The sequence below is a fragment of the Xiphophorus hellerii genome, chromosome 12 (assembly GCF_003331165.1).
Source record: "Xiphophorus hellerii strain 12219 chromosome 12, Xiphophorus_hellerii-4.1, whole genome shotgun sequence".
NCBI classification, from domain to species: domain Eukaryota; kingdom Metazoa; phylum Chordata; class Actinopteri; order Cyprinodontiformes; family Poeciliidae; genus Xiphophorus; species Xiphophorus hellerii.
In genome coordinates, this window is record NC_045683.1 from 24,615,669 (window position 1) to 24,643,324 (window position 27,656).

At 38.7% G+C, this 27,656-nt stretch overlaps 2 protein-coding genes across 4 annotated transcripts in view; both read right to left on the minus strand.

Moving 5' to 3' along the window:
- The window catches only part of hmcn2 (hemicentin 2), a 69,252-nt gene extending 67,056 nt beyond the window's left edge, over positions 1-2,196 (minus strand). Inside the window, exon 1 of the mRNA XM_032578448.1 lies at positions 127-2,196. Within this exon, the coding sequence (XP_032434339.1) occupies positions 127-397 (271 nt within the window). The 5' untranslated portion in view covers positions 398-2,196. The remainder of the gene's footprint in view (positions 1-126) is intronic.
- A 994-nt stretch (positions 2,197-3,190) lies between these two features.
- Positions 3,191-27,656, minus strand: ncs1b (neuronal calcium sensor 1b). Of its 3 annotated transcripts, none has more exons than XM_032578452.1 (10): positions 27,484-27,656; positions 26,302-26,423; positions 25,067-25,210; positions 19,556-19,580; positions 11,286-11,424; positions 8,722-8,800; positions 6,795-6,883; positions 6,644-6,721; positions 5,425-5,532; positions 3,191-4,958 (listed from the first exon to the last, which is right to left on the minus strand). In XM_032578452.1, the coding sequence occupies exons 3-9, from the start codon at positions 25,128-25,130 to the stop codon at positions 5,434-5,436; spliced, it is 573 nt and encodes a 190-aa protein (XP_032434343.1). In that variant the 5' UTR covers positions 25,131-25,210; positions 26,302-26,423; positions 27,484-27,656; the 3' UTR covers positions 3,191-4,958; positions 5,425-5,433. The 3 variants fall into 3 exon arrangements, with proteins under 3 accessions (XP_032434343.1, XP_032434341.1, XP_032434342.1); XM_032578450.1 differs by having other exon boundaries at positions 3,191-5,038; XM_032578451.1 differs by having other exon boundaries at positions 3,191-5,038; positions 26,295-26,423.

Genomic DNA, 27,656 nt, shown 5'->3' on the forward strand with positions numbered 1-27,656 from the left:
AGAACCTTAAAAGGTTGAATGGGTTTTAATACTTTTGCAAGGCTTGTTAGTTGGGACATTGTAGGAAATAAACATGTGAAGTCTTTGCAGCTTTCTGGAACCGATTTGTGTCTGATTAGACCGTACCTGGGTCGTGGAAGGGGACCAGGACAAAATTTTTGATTGGTCTGGTCCTGCGGCTGAGCGTCTTTTCCAGGATCCGTGAGGCCCCTTCAATCACCTGCTTCAGATCGTCGTACATCGAGCCGGTAACATCGAACACAAAGGCCAGCGTCGAGGCGCTGTCACTGGGCTCATCTACCTCCTCAAACCGGGGGAGTACCAAGGAGTCTGCCAAGAGTCTGTGCACGCTGACAAGGAGCGCCAAGACAAGGCACTTCAATAAGAAACCGAACATTTCTAAAAAATATATATTATTATTCCTCCAAAATTTACAGCATTTGTCCACCAGAATAAAAATAATAAATAAAGCGAAGAAAGCACATGAAGGGGGGGAAAACTACTTAAATGGCCGTGGGACGGCTCCAGGTAGATAGAAAAGTTCTCTGGAACACCACGGCTCCGCTGAAACGCATCGAAATCGGGTTTGAACAACTTCCACAGCAGAACATCCGTGCGTAAAGTTTGGAGGAGCGCGAGGACTGGCTGTGCGCTGGAGAACCCTAGGAGAGCTGGTGCTCTGACGCTCCAAACCGGGGGCGGAGATGGCATTAAAAAGTTCGCAAGACCCAACCTGCTTTTTTTTTTTTTTTCCTCCGCTTGTGTGTAACACGACCCCACTGGCTTAAACAATCCAACATTCAGCTTGATTTGCTCCATGAATCGCGTGGGGGCCCCTTGTGACACGGTTTTAAACAGATTTCCGGGCATTGCGAGTGGGTCTGCAGTCTGTGTATTGAACTCGTTGACAACATTGTCTTAGTAACAGCCGCCTTTTTAAAAATAACCGGGGTTTATATTCAGCTTGACACCGGTCTAATTTTATATGTAGTCCCCGCTGAGAAGTAGCCTCTTGGCGAGTGGAATATCAGGGTCCTCCCATCTCCATCTAGGTAGAAATATTAGATTATTAATCACGACAGTGTTTTTATATATAAATAAAAGTTTAATTAGTAAGAAAAATAGACAGGACTTACCAAGTTAATCAGTGGTGGTTCTAATAGAAATTAGCAAAACAATCTGTTCAATAGTCTTGTGCTTCACATAATGAATGAATGGATATTTATATAAGTACATTTAAAATGTAAATATAAAGAAGTGGAAATAATTAGAAGAACTTTCTGCAGGCTGGACATATATTGCCAAATATTAAGAAATTCCAGCAAAAACTAAAGAAAATGCCTGTTATATTCATCAGTAAAATGCCAATTTTGGACACCTCCACATTTATTTGCACGTAAAATGGCTAAGAATCACACACAGACATTTTGAAGGAGGGTCTGAAAGTCAGACATTTACGTTGGTGTTCTTCAGACTGGCAGCCAGTGAGATTGAAAGAGCTTGTCTGACGACTTTAGAAATAAAATTGAAGCATGACAAGGGATTTAAAAGTTGAAGTACTCCACAAGAGCATCCCAGTAAGTTCCCTCCAATGAGCAGACTGAGAGATGTTAACAGAAGTGTCCAAAACGACAACTGCCACTTTTGCACAATAAGAAAGAGAGGTAGGTGGAGTCTAACATTTCCTTTAGAGAATGTGGATAAGACCAGGACTGCTAAAACAAAAATGTTCTTCAGACCTAGAGGAGTCTAAAACTGTATATTTGGACACCAGAAAAAATACAACATTGCAGGAAAATAACCTATAATACCAACTGTGAGGCTGGAAGTGTTATGATTTGGGTATGATTTGCTGCAGCAGGACTGGCCCAGCTCACCCTCATAGAATCCACCTTGAATTCTGACATGTAAATGTATGCTAGAGGACATACAGTATGTGCCCATCTGTAATAAAACAAAAACTGAAGCAGGAATGAATCGCTTTAAACTGGACGAGACTAACTACTAGGGAGTAGGGCATCCTAACTTTTTTACTGTTAGAAAACATTTTTAGACATAGATAATCTTGTTCTTTGCATTTATTTAAAGCAACTTGTTTTCCGGGAAAAAAATAAGGAGCTGAATATTTAGCGGATTTGTTTTCACATGACTGTGTATATCCATCAGTAAATGTGCAACTATATATTTAGCTCTTGAAAATAAGATATTTTTATATATATATTTCCAGGAAAAAAGGAAGAATCTTTTTTTTTTTTTAACTTTTCGCAAAATGAAGTGGATCAAAATAAGCTATTTTTAGTGTACAATAACTCAGTTCAAAGCTTCTCACACTCACATCATTCACTGATGCTCACATCAGTGGATAGATAAACACCTTAGGTGGGTCTAAGTGTAAGGAAATAAGGGTGATTTGCTGGAACATCCAAGTCTTGTCACACATTTGATGCTTGTATGACACTTTTGATGCACTCCTGCTCTGAAATGCACAAAAACTAAACGCAAATGTACACATGTATCGAGATAAACTGCCTGGGATTCACAGATTCCAACTGCATCAGGACCGAGTCCGTTACTTTAGCCATGACATCACTGCCTCGTTTTTATTTCCACATTAGAAGACTGAAATGGCTCTACGAACATGCAATTTCAATGCTCCCAAGTGGTCTGATAATTATTAGAAAAATAGTTTAGGAAGTAAAATAAATTTTAGTTAAAGTTTCAAATATCCTTAGTTAAGAGAACAATCAGGATAGTGTAGTATAAGTAAGTGCTGTGACATTTGAGTTGCAGCAGCAATAATTTTGCAACAACAGAGCATATCTGTGGTATATTTGGTATATGGGATGGCTGCACCAATTAAAAATCAAAAAAATAAATCAATGGCAGGCTAGGCTAGCTGCCGATCACATTGTGCATGGACTTATTTTACTATACCATAATGTAAAATGTAACACTTTAGTTTAGCACAGAAATAAATAGTTGCTCGATAGTGACTGAATAATGCAAATAGGCAAAAGAAGACTTACTTGCAAATGTTCTTGCTGCCCCATTAGCTGTGGCGCCCTTGTTAGTGAGCCACAATGCACGTATCGAGAACAGCTCCAGCATTACATGAATGTAAGCAGGTGATTGTTTTCCTGCAAAGCATGTGGTGGAGAGCCAGTTCATTTTCCAAACACGAGGCTGGTGCTTCACTTTCAAACACACTCGTGTTTTACTGCACTTTTTAGTATCACATGCTACAAATACAAAAGGCTCGGACTTTAAATGACAGAACAGTCATAAATCTGGACATTTCTTCCTTTTGGTATGTCATGCACCGGTCTTTGATGAGAAAAAATAACAGAAAGTGACTCAATCCCAGCGAGGCCGAGAGGCTCAAAAGCCGCCAGGTGGCATTAATTCATCCATCACTGCCACATGCCAGTTTTATGTACTTCATTGTTCATTAGTCGTATAGTACAGGTTTAGTAAGCTGGCACATCAGATTCTGTGTTGCAAAGCAATAACAGGCACTAAAGCTTAACATGACACTTCTTATTATGTGATGTTACACAGTGGAATACTGAACCCAGAACATGTCCCATATTTTTTGCCTTAACGCAATCTGTGCAAACTTGCGTGATATTCTCCAAATAGGAATATAATCAAGGTAATTTGAAATTCTACATTTGAACAAAACTTAATCTACAAAGCTGTCCCTTAAATGCATCCTAAATGCTTCTCAATAAAAAATTGTAACACTTTTCTACTCATTCCAAACTAAAATACAGAAATATAAATATTAGCCACTTAAATGCATTTTATTCCGTGCTCTTACACTGATTAACAGATAAATGACAATCATAATCTAGTAAATTATAATCTGCATAAGGCAAACAACTATTAGTGAAGCAGATAAAACACCAAAAATGTTCTAAAATAGATAATCTAAATATAAAAAGAAGGAAGAATCGCATGCTCTGGCCTCACACGTTGCAAATATCATGTAGACACTTGCAACCAAGGCGATCTCCAAAGCTTTACAACCAAAACTGACGTCTTGTTTGCGCCTCTCAGAGACCCGGGCTTTGTGTTGCCAAGGGTGGAGTGCAGCGCTCTCAAAAAAAAAACAAAAAAAACGCTCGGCCTCAATTCTGATGTAAAGCTGCGGGAATGCTCTCCGTTGTTCAAGCCGAGTCATTCAGGATGCAGTTGTGCAACAGGGTCAATAGGACACAATCATGCTAATGGGGGGGAATTAAAACACAACGGGGTGCACGGACAGCAAACGCAATAAAAATTATCCATAGAAAACTCTGTGCTACTTAAACATTCCTCTTCTCTCAGGAGAACTAACCTGGGAATGAGAGAAAAAAGAACGCTCCAACAATGGTAAGGAAAAATACAGTGCAATACATTTCGACACCTTTGATTAAAAAAAAAAAAAATCATTCTATATTTATGAGAAAAGTCTCATAAATGCAGCAAAGCAGAAAATAAATTACCATTGTATTTACATTATAATATATACATTATAACTGCTTTGTAGCTTTTAAGTTAGTGTTCGTAACACATTATTTCCAGAGATTTAAAGTATCTCAATGTGGAGGTGAAGCAGCCGCGGCAGAAGCACAATCCCTCTGGTGATTTACGCCGTTTAGACGAGAAGAACGCAAGCATCGTTGAGGGATCCTGTTCCTCGGATTGTCTGACACTTCGCTCCCAGAACACAGAAACATTCGAACACAGTCCACAACGCCGCTGCGCTACACGGCCGCAGGAGCACTGAGCAATGACTGAGGGAGAGGGCAGGCATTCCTCGTTACATCAGAAGAATTTTGCGTTTGATCTCCTTTTTTTGCGAATGAACGCAAACAATTGGACAATGAAAGTTTGTAATCCTCCCTTTTGGGTTGATCAGGAGGTGACGGAACGGCGTTGGCGTGCAAAAAGCAGAAGGACGCTGTCGGACCCCTCTGAAAAAGTTGCGAAAGGGATAATCACTACGCTGAAGATGGAGAGCGGCGTCGTAATACCTGGATGCGATCGGAGCTAGCTAGAAAACAAGCAAACAGAGCATTTACACAGAATGCATATGTCTTCATAAGCTCGCTTCACAGTTGACAAAACACCGAGCAGGATGTCAGCCACAATTGGCAGCAGCCAGTGCATTACATTAGGCAGTGAGATGTTTCCATCTTTATTCAGAGCTGCGACAATATTACACTGCCAGTAAACAAGTGGGCCATTTGAATAATTCATGAGAACAAACTGAGAGCAGACAGTGGCTTTCCTCCGTTTTTTTTGTCTTCCACAGTCGGCTCTGATGGAATAGGAACTCTACTGTTTTAACAGAGATTTTGACGTAACAGATCAGAGAGGAGCTGAGGAATGGTCCAGCTCGTTTTTTTTTTTTTTTTGTTTTGTTTTCCCTCCACTCACCTTACATTTCTACACAAGTCCGTCATAGAGTGACAGTGCCTGAACAATGGAAGGGTCTGCCTTTGACCCTTCCTGAAACTCCTGCAGAGTCAGCTTCCCATCTGCATTCTGCAACAGGAAACACAATGAGACTGAAGCTTTGAAACGATCAACAAACAAAAAAAATCAGGCAATGCTACTGTACTGTTTCGCCATGTTATGCAGTCAGTCACATTTTGTGACGTTATTGCTACTGACTTCTTCTTGCGACTATTTGATAAAAGGTCCAATTTTCTGTTTTATTGTTTAAAATTTAGTTGTTTTACTTTTATCGAATTCATAGCCACTCATTACTTTATTCTGGCTTAGGGATGCAGGATATATCAGCGGTACTAGCATTGGTATCAGCCGATATTAGTCATTTTTGATCAATATCTTGTCCATCTTGTTGCCATCTGTTTTGGTCATGTGGTATTTGTTTGGTAATGTGACGGTAATAGCGATGCAGCAAGGGATTGCAGGGAGTTTAAATGAACCAGAGAAGCAGTGGTAAAGTCAGCGTTGCAATGGTAATATTTTTCAAGGTGTTATATATACATAATATACTGTATATAATATCAGTAGATATTGCCTATAGGCCATAAAACCAATACTAAAAATTGGATATTGATATAGGCACAAATTTTCATACTGGTGCATCCCTATGCTGGTTTATCCCAAAGAAATCTCAATGAAAAACATTTAATACATTGAAATTGTCATAGTTCATTTTATAAACTCTTGTAAAGTGGTAAAATGAGAACAGGTTCAGAGCTAGTTTATTATTTAGCAGCAACTGTATTGCTCCTGCTTTATGCTGATTAACTGATGTTAAGTTCAGTGAGCCTAGTTGTTGGTAGACTGGTAGTCCTGTTGGCTACAGCTGGCAGTGGTGAGCTGCATCTCACCTTTCACTACAGCTGAGTGGATTCCTAGGCCTGAGAGTGTGGGCACTGAGGGCCAGTGCTGAAGGTGACTATAAATGACGTTTATAGACTGTAGTGTTAGTGATACTGCTCTGGCTACAACTACCAGCTCCAAGCTTCAGTCCCTGTGGCTCTTAGGGTAGCAACAAAGGCAAAATTAGCCAAGGTAATGCTAAATTAATAATTATTGCTGGACTTATCTGTGTCAACTAAAGTTTGATGCTAGGAGATCAAGTAAAGGGCTACAGCATAAAGTGTTATAACGCTACACTGACCTTGTCCATCATTGCAAAAATACGGTCCACTCTCTTTTCTGGTGTGTTTTCTTCCTCTGGTAGCTCCACAGTGTTTCCCTGAGATAGACGTCGCATAATTATCACTCTAGCAAATCAGGAAGAGGAAAAAAGATGTGGGCCCCATACTTACCACCATTTGATATATAGCATCTACAATGTTTAACATTTCATCACGAGTTATGTAGCCGTCGTTGTCGAGATCATACAGTTTAAAGGCCCCTGCACAGAGGAAAAAAAAGTAAAAATAAAAGTTTAAAAAGGTGATTTTTATATTTTGTCATAATTTAATGACAAGTTTTGAATGTTTTCAGATTTTATGCGATAGATCGGCACAAAGTGGTGCATTTGGAAAGCAAAATTATTTGTCTGCAAAGAAAAATCTGAACTGTTGTGCGCATTTGTATTCAGCTCTTTTTTACTCTGACACCCCTAAATAAAATCTTGAGTAAGCACGGGAACGCGACAGAAAGTTAAATGTAATGTTGAGGCAGCATTAAAAGCATGTTTTCTTTTTTTTCTAAAATATTTTCAAATAAATATATGAAAAGTGTGACAGGTCCTGTTTTACTCAGGTACCCCAAAATGAAATCCAGAGCAATTATTTTCCAGAAGTCATAAATTAAAACTTGAATGCACATTTGTGTGACTTAATTTTAGTAAAAGTAAAGCTGTTTTGTTAGAAAACATTAAAGAACAAAGAGCGTCATGAACATCAAGGAACAAAGCTGTGAAGAAGTGTAAAACAGGGTCGGGATACAAAAAAAAGATAATATCTGAAGCTTATGACATCTCATGGAGCATTGTTCAATCCCTCATCTTAAAATGGAAAGAATATAGGACAGTGCAAAACTATTAAGAGATGAGCAACAGCTCAAGTGAGACAATCTGTAGACAGGACAACTATTAGCTGTGTACTCTAAAAATAAAAAATGCTAAGCGTTTTGAAAAACTAACTGCACGTCGATATGAAATGCCTTGATCATAGGAATGATTGTGATATTGACAAAAAAGAATTATTACGGTACTTTATAGCATTTACTGTATTGCAATAATGATACAAAGAACTTAAATTGAAACAAGTACAATAAACTGATCAAATCATATTTTCAAGCATAATGATGTTAAGCAGTGGTCTCAAGGGTCGGTATTCTGTGACTTTTAGACGTCTCTCTATTTCAGCACACCTGGCTCCAATATTAGCGCATTAGCCGAGCTCTGCAGGGCCTGACTGCATGCCAGGGAGGCAATTCAGCCTCAATTTGTATAGAATTGAATAATCACAGCGTCATGCTGGAGTGATGCTCCCTTCAGCAGCGATAGCAAAGCCGGTCAGGTTTGATGATGAAAGGCAAGGAGCTAAATGCAGTTTAGTGGAATCTGGGAAAGAAGCCTGCAGGAAGCTGCAGAAGAATTTAGACTGGGCATGGATTGACTTTCCAGCAGGATGGCAAAATATACAGCCAGAGCAAAAATAGAATGGTTTAGATCGAGCATAGTCATAGTGTGTTAGAATGGCCCAGTCAAAGTTCAGACCTAAATGAGAGTCCAATCAGTATTAAATAAGTCTGAATTTCTCTAATCAATTGTTATTTTGCAAACTTCAGAAGGTGGTTCTACAAAATATGGACTCGGGGCAGCTGAATACTAATACATGACACAATTTACTGACTTTTACTGGTAAAAATTTTCCATAACCATATAGAATTTTTCATTCACTTCCTAATTATACACTTCTTTGTGCTGGTTTTTAATGTGAAGTCCTAATAAAACACACTGCTCTTAGAGGTTATAACATGAAAGAAGGGAGTGAATACTTTGCAAGCTGCTATCAAATATTTAGATCATGTTAGTTTTAATGAAACAGACCTGGTTAGAATTTGACCAATATGTTGTTGTTGTTTTTTTTCAAGATGCTCTAGTTTACTGAAGACGGATACGGTAATCTTTTACAGTTGGTGCTCCTTTGAACCCATCTGTCCTTTGTGATATGTAAGCAGCCCAATTAAAGCTAAATCCTTTCATTTCAAGGCAGAAAACAGAGAACAGTTCCTTCTTACATCTGAGCTTCTCATCCAGAGTCCCCCTGGAGGTCACCGACAGGGCCTGGATGAACTCGGAGAACTCAATTCGTCCGTCCTAGCGAGCGACAGAAACAGACGCAGAATGTAATCAGCTCTAGACAAGAAGACCATCCCACATCACATTTTGTGTAACGCTAACTTTAATGAACTCTCCCCCCCCCCCCCGCCCCACCATTCTCCGCCTCCCCGTTCTTTCATGGTGTCCTTCCTGCATTGTGCTGAAAACTGGGCCAGACGTTTGCTCCAACTGAGCTGCTATTTTTCGCCCTGCACCTGGCTCTCTCCTGAGGCTGAGACATGTCACCTCTGGTCATTAGTGAGACGGATGCTACTGGTTCATCTTCTTAAGACTCCCGCCTAACGAACACAATCACCGGGTTTTGGTGGCCAAGATGTTACAGATTTTTCCCAAACATTCCTCATCTTGATTGATCGTGGAGGATAATTTTGTTGAACAAGGGAGAAACTCCACTCCCGATTTGGATGTTTCAGCTTTCGTAGTCTTAAATGACTGCATTCAATTTTGGAATTAGGGTCTTAATATTGTTTTTTTTTTTCCCTGTGTGGCTGCACTTGAAGCAGAAAATAGAATGGAAGACAGTCAAAGTTGACACAAGAGATGAAAGTAGCTCAAATGCTACATAGTCTTGAAACATAAAATTGTCTCCTTTTAAAAAAAATGTATAAAAGAAAAATTCCACACACCCAAAGCTACATAGGAACTCTTTATATAGTGGAAATTTCAGGATTTAGCTTCATAATGTGGCTAGAAATACTAAAGGCCACCGCTGCATGACAAAAGCTTTCCCACATTCCTTGACAACAGACGTCAACCTGTATCCCTCCACCCCCACATCAGAAAACAGTCAGGCGCTCTTGATGGTCTCTGAGGTCAGCTAATTTTATCTCTACTAGACATCTGCCTAACTAAGAAAAATGCTGAAGTCATGCGCTGCCAGTGACATAAGCCATAAAACCAGAGATCAATGCATTCTCTGACTATGGGCTGCCTAACACTAATGAGAGTCAAAGATAATCGTCAGACATGCCGGAGTTTGTCTGATCCCTCCAAAACAAAGACATTTATCTGCAAGTCAATAAACCTCCAGGGGGCACACTAGCACCCCGGGGAGCTGCTTGCTTATTGTTCCTCTGCTTAAACGTAATTTGAATAATTATTTGCAGCTGTCACATTGGGTTGGGGGTTCAAATATACACACAACATTTTGGCCTTGCTCAAACTTGCATGAATAAACAAGCAACTGTTTGATTCTAACAGAAATAATGAGAAAATTGTAAAATACCAAAAACATTTGTTTTAAAAACAATATGTCACAGAGAGTTCATTAACTGGTCTTAAACACAAGTCATAGTATCTCGTCATATAGGGTGATCTATAGAGATGTCCCAATCCTTTTCCTAAGGTCCTGATTGGAGGACATCGTCCATTCATTTGTAAACGATCAGTGTCTTTGTTCCTGACTCATCATCACCTGTTGGTGCTCTGCTGTGTGTAATCCAGCTGAGCCCCAAATCAACAATGTCTCATTTTGCTCAGCCAGGTTCTAAAAAACACACCCTGTTTTTTGTATGCATAGCTTGTAAAAGTGCATTGTAGGCCACATGGGTATTTTGTTGAAGTAACAAATCTAAATTGCCCCTAACAACCCATGTCTTTTTAAACCGCTGTAATGACATTTACAGGGAAATAGAGACTATAATGGCTGATTTAGTATCCTGACGACTTGCTGTGTGGTATGCTGTTGATGTAGGGAGGTTTGTGGAGAGAGCGGATCCGCAAGAAGGTTTGTTTCTAATAGGAAATGAGACAGGGCATCTCTCAACAGGTAAAACACAGTAAAAGAAGAATCAATTTTGAAAATAAAAATGAAAAGTTTCTGTAACATTTTATTATAAAATGGGGTTTTTTTTATAGACATTTAAAAAATTGTAAATACTTTATTGGCATTACAATTAAACCATTATTAAAATATAGAAAAACTTCTTAAAATATAGTGCATGCAGATGTAATGTTTTACTAAGAGAAAGTCCAGAACAACTGTAAAAAGTCAGCTTTTATGAGAATGTTTTCAGGATTTTGTCGGAAACGAATAATCAAGGCTTGGTAGCCATTTTTTCTAAGTTATGTAAGGCAACTGCAATAATAATGTGGGTGCTTTAAACGCCAATACTTATGAGTTAAAATCTATAACAGCCTTGCACAGTACACTTTGATCATATTTTGTTAAAGGACTCCACTCCCTTTAAATGCGTTCGACAGTTCAGTTGAAAGGAGTCTGAATGAAGAGCATTCTGCAAAAAAAAAAAAAGAAAAAACACATGCCCTGTGCTTCTAAGAAAAAGGACAAAACATGTTCCAGGAACAACAGCATGCTTAAAAAAACAATCAGATTTTATAAATGCCATTTATTAAGTTTAACAGCAGAGAAAAGGAGCCCAGAAAACCAGAAACCGGTGCTTTTAATTTAATTTCAATTTCTTATTAGTGTCTTAAATTCTACACAATATGAAGTACAAACCTTATTTTCATCAAATACATTAAAGACGAATGAAGCAAACTTGGTGGGGTCTCCGAAAGGAAAAAACTGCTTGTATATCTTCTGAAAGCCCAAAGCATCCAGCTGGCCGCTGGGACAATCCTTGATGAAGCCTTTGTACCTGAAAAACAAAATCAAAATATATATATAAAAAAAAAAAGTATCAAAACATCCATCCTGCAATCAGATAATCAGGCTCCAACTGGACAGCGGACTGAAGTCACCTCGTCACCTCGACGGCACGCGAGCGTGACTGATTCAGCTTGAAAGAATGTGCCAGACCAAAAAGGTAAAGTGCAAAGCTATTTGTCTCACTCATAGATAAGATGATCACTCTAATCCAATAGCGAGCCCAAGGTGGTTAACGCTAATCAAATTCCTTTCTGCTTCTCTTTGATAATATGTGGAGCTGATAGATAAGTCGGAGAGCTTCCTCTTGCTCCTGGAAATGACATATCTGGAGAGCGACTTAACATCTCTATTAGCCTAAAAATAGAAGCATCTCATAAGCAATTAGAGGCGCAGTCACTCAGAGGTAGGCTGTCTGCGGGACTGCTTTTGTAACGGAGAAAACAAGCCATCGCGTAATCAAACCAACAGCTCAAGGAACAAAATAGAGAGTGTTTGTTTCTATAAAAATAAATGTTAGATGAGTAGCAGGAGGAGGAAGTAGAGGAGGATTACCCCTCTAGTTATATAAAACATTGCAAAACTGATGAAGTACACACAGGAGAGCACTGCATGTGCTTCTCAAAATAAGGCCGGTCTATAATTAAAGCACAGTAGAGCTTTGAAGAAGACCGAAGGCCAGCACGGAGCTTCTCCGTGCACACACTGAGTCCTTCCTCTTCTTACACGCTTTACTTTTAATCTGCCTGGGAGATAACAAAGCCAGCTTCGTGTAAGTCCAAAAGATGGGAAGCTGCTTTGAGAAGCAGCTGGAGAAAAAAGTTTAGCAAGAAGAGGAGCGAGATGACAGCAGAACGATGTAATATGAATTATCTGGAGATGATATGCAGTGAAATGAGCGCCAAGCTCACTATAATGAAGTATAACCTCATTGGTATTCAAAGTGCAGGAGACACAAAGCATGTCCTAATCCAAAGCCAACCCTTTTCATGGGAATCCATCATTTTTCTATCTTCTACACCTTTTTTCTAGCCTTTCTATAACTTCTATCTTATATTGCCGATAATGACGTACATATTGTTGAGGCATTAAACATTTTTTCTCTTTTTGCACTGTTACAAACACAAGCTTTAGTGCATTTTACATAATGGACTAACACAAACTTTGTATATTTGTTAAGTAGAAGAAAAATGGCACCTTTCCAATGTTTTTACATCTCTAAAGTATTTATACTCAGCTCAATAGATTGTAGAACCTTTGTAAAAGATTTTCCGTCTTCGTTCAGCTCAGGTATGGCCAGATATGATGGAGTACGTCTGAACTTTGACTGCGATAGCAGATGTAGACACATGCCATATTGGCTCTGGGTAATTGTTTGGATTCTTGTGCTGTTGGAAGGTGAACCACTACGTCAGTCTCAAGTCTCCTGCAACCTCTTAACAGATCTTCTTCCAGGATTGTCCTATATTTACCTTACTGAATCATCTAATAAACTCTGACAAGCTTTCCTATCCCTTATACCGACAGCCTGATGCTGCCACCACCAAGATTTCTAATAGCTTCCTTTCGATAACGACTTTCTTCTCCTCAGTCTTCCATGAAATCTAGACGCGTGGTAGTAAGAGATGTCCTGACAATGGTTTAGGTGGAACTGTAACTTTGTATGCTTTCAGTTGTGCAATACTTTTCCATATTCGGGTGATGAATTGGTTTGTGCTCTGTAAAATCCAAAACCTTTGTCTTATGACTAGGAAGAGAGCACCGATTGCAGTATTCTGGCAGATCTACGGTTTTTAAAATGCTTGACCTGCCGATTCTGATTTTGGAAAATATGGATTTTTTAAAAATCAGTTTAATATTTATGTGTGGGGCGGTAGCTAATCTCCCAAAACTAAGGAAATCGTGGTGGAATTATCAGTCTGCCAATTTATTGGTGCACTCCTATTTATAACCCGACCCTGATTTAAACTTCTCCTCAGATTTATTTCTACCATGTTCCTTTGTCCTGATGATGCCGCTGTTCTCTAATGTTCTCTAACAAACCTCTGAAGCCTTCACAGAGCAGCTGGATTTATTCTGACATGAAATATACTCAAGCAGACTATTAATTATTTTGAAGGCAGTTAGTTGAACTGCACCTGTTAGGGGTATCACATTATACGGGTTTGAATACAAAATGATACAACTCAATTCAGTCATATCTAAGCACTACATACGCTGTTCTGGTCTATCATGTCTAAATAAAGCACATGGATGTTTTGTGGTTGTAACATGAAATAATATGGAAAATAGCAACGGACAGGAATACTTTTGCAAGCCATTAAATCACAGCTGCTGTTACAAAATAAAAAATAAAATGTACTTTAAATAAATAAAAAAACGGATAACCAGGTATAGCTTCTTTTGTGATTAATCTTAGTAAATTTATTATTGAAGAGCCAACACAAAAACTATTTATCTGGCTATTGCTTACTAGAGAGAAAAACAGCTTTCTGTTTAGTAGCAACAAAATATGCAACAAATACAGACGTAGTAATGATTGAAAAAATGCTTCCTGTGTGTTTCATTGGGATTACAAAATACTATATAAATTGACAAACCCTCTCATTACAGAGCAAATAAAAACAGATCCAAATGTGGTATTTAGACTTAAATTGTTCTACAATAAAATCATGGCTTTTAGCAAGTGAATTCTGCTCATTTTCTCTATGAATTTAATTTATCAGAAGTGATAGTTATTAGTCTATGAAAACAAATCATACAATCGATTCCCAAGGTCTGCAAAAAACTGTATTGTTGTTTATATTATTATAAATTCTAAAAAAAGAAATGAAATAATTATGCACAAGTATTCCCATCTGATAATGTGTTTTGTGCCCTCTTGTGGACTAATAGACAAAAGCAGGTACACAGTAGATTCAAACTTTTTCTTCCTTTTATAATTAAAAAGAACAACTTTTCATCATTTTTGACCAGACAGAGGAATTCCACTTAGTAAATTGCAGGAAGTAAGAGCATACTAATGAAAAATATTCTTCTGGAAAACTCTTCACAAAAAGAGTTAAATTTAAGAACTTTTACAATCTGCTATGTAAAAGCTTTTATACACAAAGTTTTTTTTTATTTCTAATAAGTTATATCTAAAAGGGGAACTGAATCTCTTAAGTACTCCTTTGTTATTTGCCTTAAGAGTGCCAGAAGCATGGCTTACTTTCAACATCTTTAGAGCACCTTAATGACTAGTCTAAATATGTAGTCACTGAAAAAAAAATCTTACCGCACTTTTACAGCAGTGACAGATCTGCAAAATAAAATGATCAAACTAGTGCTGCAGAACCAGACAATTTCAAGAACAAAAATAAAAAGATACATTTCTCTCCAGTGGCTCACAAACAAGCCTCAAATTATTCATACACTCAGGCAAATTTAAATTTGTAGTCATTAAAAAAAAAAAAGAAGTAATTTTCTTTCTGATAAAAACGAGACAGGCACCTTTCACGAGATAAAAAAAAATTAAGAAATTAAAATAGAATTTTATATTTTTTAAATAGAATTGGATGTTGAACATTATTTAAAACCTTCATACAATTGTTGGCATTATCCTTTTTACAATTGAGTTCCAGTTTTTAGCATGAATCCTCCTTGCCATCATCCTAATCTTTAGCTTCCTCCATAGATTCTGTAACAGTTTCAGCTCAAGACTCTGGCTGGCTCGAATTAAAATTATTTTACATGAAACATGATGGTAAAATTAAAAGATTACTTTAAAACTAAATTCAAACTAAAGTATGAATAACTTTGAGTGCAACTGTAGATGCCTCAAGCAACATTACCAGAACCACAAAATCTATGCAAAAATAAATTTAATACGATTAGAAGAAATAGGTTAAAACACAGAGAACCTGGCAAAAGTATTCAACTTTTTTCTATATGTTCTCACATTACAACCACAAAATTCCCTCCACTTTACTGGGATTTTTGTTTTTCGATTAGATTATAAAACAATATCCCAAGCTTTGAACATTTCATGAATGTTCAGTCTATCATCTAAAAATAGAAAGTATGGCATAACCACAAAGTTGCCTTACCAATACACAGCAGAAAAACTGTCAGAAGAGTTTTAAGCAGAGGAGCAGAAGAGAGGTTTACGCTAACTCTGCAGGACCTGGCCAGGTTTGATGGGAAGATGGAGGTAAATATAGGGCGATCCTGGAAAAAGACCTGACACTGGAGTGGCAGTTCAACAATCGCAACATCCATACAACAAAATGGTTTAGATAAGAGCTTTTTAATGGTGGGGGAGAGAAATGAATTTAAAAAAATAAAAAAGCCAACTTCACCAAGCATATGCCAGAAACAAAATGGGCAGATTTTTATTACCTAAACCTTTGGTGAGAGACAGAGTCTAGTCTAAGAAAAAATAATTAAAGAACAGCAGAAACCATGAGAATGGTTACCTAAAGTTGGATTTATCATCTAAAGATGCTGCACTGTCACACTGTTGTCTACCAAACCAAGTGAACTGTGGTCACAGAGGAAAGTAGTTCGTACTTTTATCAGTGTAAATGACAAGGCAAAGGAAGCAACGCATGTGGCGCTGCGCTTAGCAGTTAAAGCAGCTAAATCCTCACAACCTCAGAGAAACAAGCATGAATGGAACATCAAGTTATGCAACAGCAAAATGCTGAAAGATGATATAATAGCTATAATGTAGTTGGGGAAGGGCACAGTTGTTGCTTTGCACTATGACAGGGAGCTAACTCTACCACACTTTGAAAATCCCTGGTTTAGATCAAAGCTTGCTCGTCTATTAGAATGATCCATTTAAAGTCCATTTAAAAATATGCAGCAAAACTTAAAATTTGCAGTTCACAGGCACTCTCGACCCAATCTGACTGAGTTATTTTGTGAAGAGGAATGAGTCTAAATGTCAGTTTCTATATGTGCAGACCTGGTGCAAACTACAAACTCAAGGGGGATGAATATTATTCTTTTTTTATTTAAGAAATAAAAATTTCACTTTTACCTTTAAAGTTTGCAGTTGTACTGTTGGAAAAGTGTGAAAATGCTTAAGGGGCATGAATACTTAAGTGCCGTACATTTGTTTGCATTTTCAATGACATAAAACTTTTTATTTGAGTTGATTTGGCTTGTCACACAGTGATCACATGTATTCGTTTTACTGCTGACATCAGGGACTTAACCACATATGTAATTCCAGTTCTATAAAGCGAACATACACTCCAGTGTTGCTACAGTGGGTACAGTAAGCAGTGCACCAGGGAGTGCACTGCTCAAACATGTTTTCACTGTCAGCTATTTGCCAGGAACGCATCATGTCCGATAGATCTTTGTGGTGACACTAGTGCTAAGCCCCCCACAAAGTCAGACTGTACTTGATGCAGTGTGATGCTGCAACGTCTAGAAACATAGCAGATTTGACGTACAGTATCAGACCCCGCCGGCAGTGATAAAGCATTTATTATTGGCACCAGCAACCTCTCATTGGCATCTAGCATGGTGGCTTGCTAAAGAGCAGGATGTTTCCTTTGCTCCTGCCTCGCTGGCAAGCACCTCACTGAGCCATGGGATTTTGTTATTGATTTCAGGTAGGCCTCAGGCATACTAATGATGTTCCCCTTGGAGGAGAATTAAAACGGGAGCAAACTTAATGCACAACACAGGCATTTATCTAACCCTGCTAATTCTTCTGTGTCTGTGCCTGTGCTCTAATTACACGCCATCTGGCATTTCCCCTGGTAAAATTCCCTCTCATCCCTCACACTTGGCCGTGTTGATTGCTGCTGATCTAAGAGTGAGGATTCATGCAAAAAATCTCTGTAAATGACGGAGGGTGATGGTGAGCTAGCAGGCTGCGCAGCCGGCAGGGTGGAGGTTTGAGGGCTGCGGGGGTGGGGGGGTTTCCACCCATGTGCACTCGGGCAGCCCGAAGACTCTGGAACTTTCAGCAGCGATATCTACAGTGCAGTCGCTGCTGCGTGGCCTGGCTCCTTCCCTCCGTGCAGCTTCTAATGGGGGGGAGGGCATGAGGAACAACTAGCTCTCGAGTCACAGCTCCTTTCATGCATGCGCAAGTTGATGGTGAAATGCGAAACCGAGCCAGGAGAAGTGAAGTGTGAAGATGGAGGAGTGATCACTTCCGTACAGTGGTCTCTCCTATGATAATCCCTGTCCTTTGTTTTAACTGGAGGCAAACAACAAAAAAAGTGATGACTACTCATGCTTGAGTCATCTCTGTGATGAAGCTGCACTTTCTTATGCATGTTAGCAGTGTCAGTGACCCAAAACAACTTTAAATTCCAGTACTCTCTATCATCTTCTCAATAGTCTCTCTTATTCTGGTCCAAAGTAAACCAATAAGAAGTGTGGCAAAGAAACTGTACCAGGACGATGCTGGTAGAAGTCACACTGACTAATAGCTGCAAAAACTAACAGGAAGGCTTACTAATCTGAAGGTTTGTGAAGGCTTGATGTCAATGTACAACACTGTGTAGCAATATTCTTACATTTTACACTTCTATACATTTTTATTATGTAGTAACACCAACAGATTTTACTTGAAAAAAACAATGCATAAGTGAGAAGAGTGTAGAATAAATGTGTTTTTTCGTTATTTGTTTAATTAAAATTTGAAAAATGTGGCAAGCGTCTCTAATCTGCCTCCTTTAATTTGACACTCCTCCCACAGAACACCGTTCAGTTCATTTTACTGACTGAGGGTACAAGAAGAGAATTAATGAGAGAAGAAACAAAGACTCCAGAGGAGCTGAAGAATCCATAACTAAGGTGGCAAAATCTATCTACATGACAACCTTTATATATGCATTTGATAAATCTGAGGATAGCAACTGTTGGAAAAAAAAAACAAACAAAAAAAACATTTATGCATTGCAGTTTGCCACAAGCTTTATGGTCAACAGTCAGCTCTTTGGCCAACATCCAAAATGCTGCGTGTTGGAAAAATAACTAGAGATACACTGATTGCAGTTTTATGGCAGATCTTTAAAACGACTGACCTGCCAATTCCAATTTGGCCGGTACTAATTATTTTGTGTGAAAAGTTACAAAATATAGTGACAAAGTCATTAACTTGGGAAAAGTTGGGTGACTATAGTCAAACCGGGAACATGCAGACATGACCTGGAGGGCGTTTCTGTCAGTCTGCTCTCTCTCACAGCAGAGGAAAAGGGGACAGCGGCTGGTCTTCAGATCTTTGCAAAGGTAGATAATATCAGTGCATAAGATCACATATGTATCAGGAAGTCACCAAAAACCCAAAATAAAACAAAATTGGACCAATTTATTGGTCCACCCCTAAATATAACACTTCATAAAAAATTGTGAAACGACAGCAACATCATCCTGAAAGTGGACAAAGTGAACTTTCTGAATGGCTAGAACTAAATACAGGGTAATAGTGAAAGAAAACCAGCAAAACACATGAAACTGAGATGGAAGATTACCTTCTAGAATGACAAGATACTAAAAATTAAGGATGAACAAGTGCCAGACAAAACCCCAGCTGTAAATGCAAAAAAAAGGTAGTTCTTTAAGGTACTTAAAGGTGCTGAAAAAAATCAATCATTTAATAAATTGCTCTACTTTGTGTTCATCTATTATACTTTATAAAATTCCAATAGAATATGCTACAATCTCTGGTTGCAATGTGACAAAATATGAAAAAAAATCACAGGGTATAATTACTTTTGCTGTATTCATGAAAACCTTCAAAACGCAGCAACCTTACAACCTCTTTACCCCCGCACCATTCCTCTCTTATCATACATCCCGTTTGAAAGTAGAATGAAAAGGTTAGGGAGGAATGCATCATGGAAATGTTTGTATCTGTTTTATCAGCCTTCAAAGTCATTTAGCCACAGTGACGCTTCAGAGTTGTTCTATTTTCAGAACTCATCTGTCTTCAGGGAAGCGTGAGGGAGACAGCTTCAAATCTACTGTAAAAACACTTTTTATAGAATGACAAAAACCAACTCCTGGACAAAGCACACCAAAGTGAGATCCGCTGTCAACATTTTTTTAGATATTATCATTGTCAAGTAAAAACAGAAAAAGTCTCATTAAAAATAAATGTACACACTTACCACTGCTGTACTTCTTTCTCTGTGACTGTAAAAGAAAGAAAAAGAAAAGTGACATTAGAAAGAGGTTTTGTCCTAGAAAAAGTAGCCTAGTAGTTAATCATCTTGGCCTAAACCTTTCCAACACATATCCACAGAGCACAACAATAATCAGCCCACATGCAAATATTGGAAAGTAGCACTGTTTCACTCAAAGAGGAAGTAAATGATTGTAGTGCATCCAGAGACTAGTCGTCATATAGAAGTTGAAAAGCTGGAAAAAAAAAAAGTCAGTAAGAATGTGAGCGTGAGCCATAGATTTAGGAGTAAAATACATTTTAGCAGCAGGATATGTTTCTATGCCCACACAAGGAGCATGATGTACTAGGACCAATAGATCCCACGAGTTTTCCCCTCGACTTGTTACTTTCCCCGAACTAACCGAAGTAATTTTCAGCTCTCTGGCCCTTGGAGTTTTGTAATGAAAATGAGGGCTGAAAATCAATAACTTTATTCTAACCAAGCCATCCTTTGAGACTTCCTGCTAAAGTGCCACTGAACCACTTCTAGTGAGCCAGATGTGTGGGGGGGCCGAACAAGGAGCTTCTAACCACAACTGCCTGGCGTGTTAGTTAAACATTAATATCATCTAATGTAATGCTTAACCCAGAGGAACTCACTGTCATGGTTTCTACGTCTGTATAAAACATAGAAATGAAAGCAGCAAAGCAGATGTACACCTGCCACACATTTAAACTAATGCCATTTAAAAAGCCAGAACTGGCATTAGATTACACAATAGCCAGGAAAAGCAAAAACCTTTTCTGTGAAATGTTCACATTACTTTCCATAGTACAACAGAATCACATTAAATCTATTGATGAAAAGGCAGCTTTTGCTTGCATTTATGTCCATCTTCACTTATTCTACTCAGCTTTTAGCAAAGAAACCCCTCATGTGAACTCTTCCAGGAAAAGAAATATCAGGTCGAGCCCACAACTGACAGGTAAGTCAAGCTACTATTAAACTGACCTTTAAAATCAGTTCAGGCAAAAAAGAAAAAGAAAGAAAGAAACTGAGGTAATTTATAAAGGCTAGAATTATCACATAGAACATTTATTTTAGAATTGCAGAGGTGATGGGATTTAGGAAAACCTGATGGAAACCTGATGTTGTTCAAGTCTCAAAGGATGGCTTGGTTAGAATAAAGATGGAAAAATTTCCATCTTGCCCTTGACAGTCCTGTTGCTGTGGAAAGACGGAAAAATGGCCATCATTTAGGAGAGATAATTATTATCGTACTTGTACAACATTGTCTGGGAAGTCATTTTCATTTATCATCACATTGATGATGTTTTCTCATGGATAATTTTGCTGTTTGAACTGTTTTTTCCCCACAAGAAATTACTTCATAAACTTTAATGCATTTATAAATATGATTAAATAAAGTTATTCTGTTATGTTTATCAATATATTTGCTCTATTTATTGAAGCATGTAGGATGTATGGTAATGGGTAAGTTTTGAGTACTTCTGTGTTTGTGGAATTGTGACAAATTGCTAAAAAGTATTCATGGTCACTTTTTATTATCCCTATAAATATCACAAAACATTGTGAAAAAATGTTAAGTCATTACCAACTACTTCGAGCTCAATTTTACATTTGCAACTGCAGACTGGCTACCTGAGAAGATAGCCCCGCTAACTAATCAAGTAAGAGTTTATTATACGTCTGTTCCTTAAAAAACAAACAATACTCTACACAATAAGCAGTTGACTGCTAAATTAAACAAGTTTACTCTGTTTTCTCTTGAATCTACACTTACGGGTCACTTTATTAGATACATCTTGCAAGTATCACGTTGGACTTTCCTCTGCATTCAGAACTGCTCTATTTCCTTGTGACACAGATCTTACGAGGTGTTGGACATTCCCAAGGGATTTTGATGTAACAGAATCATGCAGATGCTGCAGATTTAGCCTCCTTGATACAAATCTCCCTTTCAATGTGCTGTACTGAGAACAGGTGACTGTAGAGTGCAATGGAGAACAGTTTGAACATGGTGACTTATCATAAGTAGACATCAGAAGACTGGCACACATAAAGGGATTGACACTGGCCGCAACGATGCTCAGACAGGTGATGATTTTCAAACCATGTAAAAAAAGGGGAAAAAACATGCAAAGAAAATTCATCCAAAACCACAATCACCAGCCAAGCATATATCCCTCCATGTCTTTTCTGCCAGATTCAGGTCCAGTTGCTGCTAAAAATCCAGACTCGTCAAACCAGGTGATGTGTTTCCAATGTGTTGTTGTTCAGGTTTGGTGAACTATTGTGAATTTTAGCCTCAGTTTCCTGTTCTTAGCTAACAGCATTTCAGCCTATCCATGAAAGGCTCAACATGTGAATTCAGAAATACTATTCTGTATTGCTTGTAACAAGTGGTTATTTAAGCTACTAAGGCATTTCTATCATTCCAAACCAGCTTCTCCTTTCTGACCTTTGACATCAACAAGGTATTTTCATCTACACAGGTCAGGAGTTTCTAAAACGCAAAGACCAACAATAATACCACAAGTAAAGTTACTGGACCTCTCTTCCTCACTCTAATGCTGTTGTTTGTATTCAAGTAAGTTGACTTCACCTCATCAAGAATCCATGTGGTTACCTCATTTGCGAGTTGTGTTAAAAAGCAATTAAAAATCAGCCCATTCATAATCTATACCCGCGTATCTGTGGTGCCTAAGTAAAAGCGATAAGATTTTGTTATATATTTTTGTTTTAGAAATTTGTGTGAATATCAAGAAATCATGTCCCCCTCCCCCACATTCACCAAGCTCAGGCTCTGTTCAGCCAGAGTCTGCTAGAACACATCCTGCTTGTTACTCTGTCAACTCATGAGAGCCATCAACTCTTTGAGGACTTACTCAACTGTCGTGCCATCACACGGCTCTGCCTTACATCCCGCAGAGATTTGAACAGGACTGCTGCTCTGTCCACGTGATGTCAGTGTGGTTATTAAGGCAAAAATGTAAAAAATAAAAAACTCTGTGTGGAATTAAGCTCTTTGAAAACACCAGACTTTTTTTTTTTTGTTGTTGCAAAAAACAGGAACATCAAAGACTTTTAGAAACAATCTGTACAGCTTAATGGTGCCTTTGACTACAACGTAAAAATAATTGCAATACTGCTAATGAAGCTTTAAAAATAATAGATACTCTCACAACAACACAGAGAAAAGACATGTACTGTGCATACATTTTTTAGAAATCAACTTGCTTTGCTTTTTTTTGTTGCCTGTTAAAACATGGGACATTACTTGCTTGGAAAATGTACAGCTTTTTATACCAGTCAACTAAAAAGAGACCTTAGCACAGAGAAATTTAAGTCCCCAATCTGTCAAGAACTAAAAGAAAGCACTGAATAAAATGGCAGACGAGGCTCCTCGTGGGAGGGCAAGAGAAAGATGCAATAGGATGAAAGAAAGCAGAAATGATAGAGTCTGAATTCAAGCAACAGAACGCGGGGTGGGGGGGTGGAGTGATCACAGTGGGAGAGAGAGCTTGGTACCCCTTTCAGCGATGCTAACAAGATAAGATCCTAATTACACTATTCCATTCCCCACTCAAAGAGGGCAATTAGGGGGTAAAGCGAAAGAGAGAGGCAGGGTGAAAGGGTAAGAGAGAAAGGGAAAGACAAGGAGCGCAGGACGGCAGCGAGCAGTCCAGCCCAGCATGATGCCTAATCTTTCTGCACAGCAATTTCCTGTGACAACAGTCCTCCTTGCTTCTGCTGCAGAGACACCGTCCACACAAATAACAGTATCATTAAGCAGCCAATGGAAGTCAACTCCCACCCACACCTGCATGCTTGTACCGCTCAAACAATAATAATCTTGTGCTCTGAAAATAACACCCAAACAATTCAAATATAGTCTCCGGAGAAAAACGCTCCTGCTGGTCATTATGAATCTCATTTCTGCTCGGGGTTTTGATTTAAAGACTATGAGAGGACACAAAAAAAATAAGAAAATAGATATCAACAAGTGGGCCGTGTCTATTTTTAGACATTTCCCGTATGTGAGCTCCCTGTTGAAGTGATGCTCTAGAACGTAAGAATGAAGTTCGGCCAGGAAAAAAAAATTGTACTAAATTATACATTTTTCTTTGATACCAATCACAAAACTTTTTGGATGCCTATATATCTCAACTATAATGCATTCAAACTCTGTATGCCAATAACACATTTGGCCAGATGGAGGGACTCTTAACTGCCCTTGATGCACCAGAGGTTAATTTCAGTAGCCGAGATGCTAAAGCTGGCAGAACTAATGGGGACAGTTTAATCTGAAAAGAAGTTAAAAAAAATACTGTAAATACATGATTTTCTGTTGGATTAGAAAGAGGTCTCATCGAAAACTCAAAGTTGGGTTTAAGTTAGTACATTATTGCTAATAAAATGTAATAAACAAAGTCTAAAATCTTTATATTTATATTTTTTTTAGCTGGGTTTCTTTTTAGGTGAACCCTGTTACATAAACTTTAGAGCAATACGGGCATTATCACCAGTTTTGATAATTATCATCATACTATTTCAAATTAAAAGTCTATCTTTAAGATAGTATCTGTTTCAGTACAACGTTTAAAAATGTATTCATAACAAGTAGAAAAATAGTCATATTTCTTTACGAGATTAATTCTAAACAATTATAATTAAATTTTGCTTATAATATTAATGGCACTTTCTTAACTAGAAATAAATTGTCTTATAAATCACATTTACAGGACTGTTTAAAAGTGTAGATAAGTTTGAGTAAAACTAGAAAATAATTCAAATCAAATCCAAATTACTGTTTGCAGTTTCTTCTCCATCTTGCAAAAAGGCTAAAAATGTATTCTCCAACTAAATTTCAAACTTTTATCATTATTGTTGACATTTAACGGGTTTATTTCCCACCATTATTCTCAATGTATTTTTAGATCCTTCAGTCGCACAGAGAGTGATTGCTCTATGACTTTGTTAGGTTTTGGACCAGTCTACTCAGAAAGCACACTAAAGCATTTTGTCATTACTTAAAAGTTACTAAAAGAAATTGGAATAAATAAAAAAAATCAGCATAGGCAGGTCAGAATTTCACAAAATAAGTAATCAGAATTTGGCCTCCAAATTAAGATAATAGTTCAGATCCTCCATGTTTTCTCCCCAATGTGATTCAAAGCTGCAGAATATTACTCGACTCAGCCTTTAACAAATTACAATTAAATGTAAATCAAATGGAGAGCTGACATTTAGACGCAGCTTTGGTTCATCAATAATCACTGTAAGAAGTGCTAAGTCAGGGCAGGGCTGGTCATTGTGCAGCCTGGGTGGCACACAGTGGGTGGAAAACATCGTTAGAAGACTGCAGCACTAAAATCAATAGTTTTTCTTTTTTATTGTGCATGTTTAGTCATTCCTTTTAATCTTTCTAAAGTTCAGAGAACTTCCTTCAGGCTGTTTGAAGTTAACGAAGAAGAAGCTGAGGGTACTCACAGTAGGTTTTTCTTGTCAACTCCTCCACCACTTCTGGCTTGAGCTTGCTGTTTGATTTCCCCATGATCTTCAGCTCTCTTCCACACCTCCAAATTCACCTTGGCACGCTGCACCTGTTACTACCTCCTCTCCAAGCGCGCTCGTCTGCCAATAACATACAACAAATTGTCGGTGCAATGACACCGACACGGGAAAAAAATTTAAAATAAACGAGAAACACTCTCTTCTTCTTTGGGTAGAAAAAAAAAAAGACAACATAAAAATATCAAAAGAATAGGATAAATTTCCATTCACAAGAGTGAATCCTTCACTCTAGCTGCTGTCATGATTTGCTCAGTCATCATCCCCGGCACATCAGACAGATGCATCAGACCCCAGGGAAGAGGAGGAGGAGAGAAGGGGGACTCTGTGAAGCAGGGCCAGGCAGGTTGTTGAGTCTACAAGAGCGCCACCGAGTCCCCGCTCGTCCGCCTCATTTCTTCACAGCAGTCCGTGGGCGAAGAGTGGCGTTCGGATGCGTTGCTACCTCCGTCCTTGGATACAAGAGTCACTCAAAGGCTGGGTTAAGCACGCTCGCTCCCTCACAGTCGTTCACTGTTCTTCTCACTCCACCCACCCCTCCTTTTTCCCACCACTATCTCTATTGCTCGGGGTAAGTTACTGTCGAACAGAATCCTCCCTCCTGACAGCCGAGATAAGGAGGTGTGTAAACTAAAGCACAATGAGCAGAGCCTTTGCTGGGATTCAACCCTCTTTTGCACTTCTGACACTCTCACAGTACTTTAACTCTAATCCTTGAAATTCATACAGACATAACGCTGTTTAATTAAAAGGTTTGGAGTATTTTAGTAATAATTGGCAGAGCACAAATTGGACTAAAAGGTCTGCTTTTAGTCCAATACTTTTGGAAGCCAATATGGCATCTGGTGCTGCTCTCAAAATAAGCACAAGAGTCCGCCCGTCTACGAAGTTTACAGGCGGATTTGAAGAGTGACAGTTTTTTTTCCCTCTCCTCCATTCTGACTCATAATTCTTCCTCCTTCCTGGCCTCACGACAGAATAGCCTGGTGATTTCCTTCTCCGTCACAGCAGCCGAGAGATAGGGATAATGGAATTTCTTTGTATCGCGGGCCCTGGCGTTGTCATGCACTGATGTCTTACGACAACATCAATCTGAGGCAAAGAGCACACAGCCTAACAACAACAACAAAAAGAAGAGGGTACGCACTCGGCACCTTCAATGCAAACATCTGCTCTCTGTGTCCACAGCCGGCGAAGTACTTCTGAGGGATGCTACGCTGGTAATCACCATCTTTGGCGTGCTTGAATCTTGAGATGTGGGGTTTTTACTTAGGCTCTAAGAAGATAAAAAAGAGAGCAGTTAGAGTCTGTATGGCAAGCATGAGCGCTACATGTTGACAGGGAAAACAGCTGCTTTTGTCCATATGTATATCTACTAACTGTAAGCTTGTAGATATTACTATACAACAAACCATACTCTTTCAACATTGTATTATATTTTTTCCATGTAAAAATGACCAACTTCAAAGTATAAATTAAGATTTTATGCAATCGGTCAACACAAAGTAGTGGATAATCACACTTAAGGCAGTCCAGTCAGATGAGAGACGCTTTGATAGATTTCTGGTCAACATGCAAAACCTTATGCATGATAGTCATCATTGCATATCACTTTTTATACAAAATCCTTATTGTGAGACAGTGGTGGCAGCATCATGCTGTGGGGATTATTTGTTTTTATTAGTTTAGCTAAATACAAGAAAATCTGCATTTTCTTTCCTTTGGGATATCAGAGTAAAGGGGGCTGAATAAAAATAATAGCACGCCACACTTCTCAGGTTTTAATTTGCAAAATAAGTTGAAAATCCTTGTCGCCACTTCGCAATTTTTGCTAGTTTATCATATAAAAGACCAACAAAATACATAAAAAGTGTTTCGTTCTAACGTGCCTCAAGGTGAGAAGTAAACAGTGTACAGATTCTCCTACCAAGCGCTGTAAACCCACCCAAATAACTTTTTCCAAGAAAAAATGTATACAGACCAAAAGCTGAAAGTGTTTAAGTAACAGAAACTTCAAGACTTGCGCACTCGCGTTTCCTTCACAGCAGCTTAATTAGGTGAAATGCGCTTTGTTTCAGATTAACACCTCTAGCAGAGGGGAGAAACGCTACGGTCGCGGCAGCAGCAGGTGGGATGTTGCCTTTAGGTACCATAGCAACGTAGTTTATGGCTATAGCACAACAGCGACAATGCGGGGAAAGCTTTGCTAGTCATTGTGTACTCGCCACGTTTGGTACCCACGCCACTCCATGTTGCCAGCCGACAAGAAGAAAAGCGGCAAACGCGCCCTGAAATGAATAAAAAGCATTTTCCAAGTGCAGAGAGAGAGGCTGTACCTGAGGCGAGCCGCCGTGCAGACAACGTGTCCACGCCGCTGTCTTCTTCCGCTAAGCTCGGCGCTGCTGCGCTGCTGCTGCTCTGGAAGCCGTCCGCGCTGCTCTGAAGCCGCTGACAGGCAGTGACGTTGCTGCTGGCCCCGACCAGCTCGGCTCAGAGACGGAGACACTGA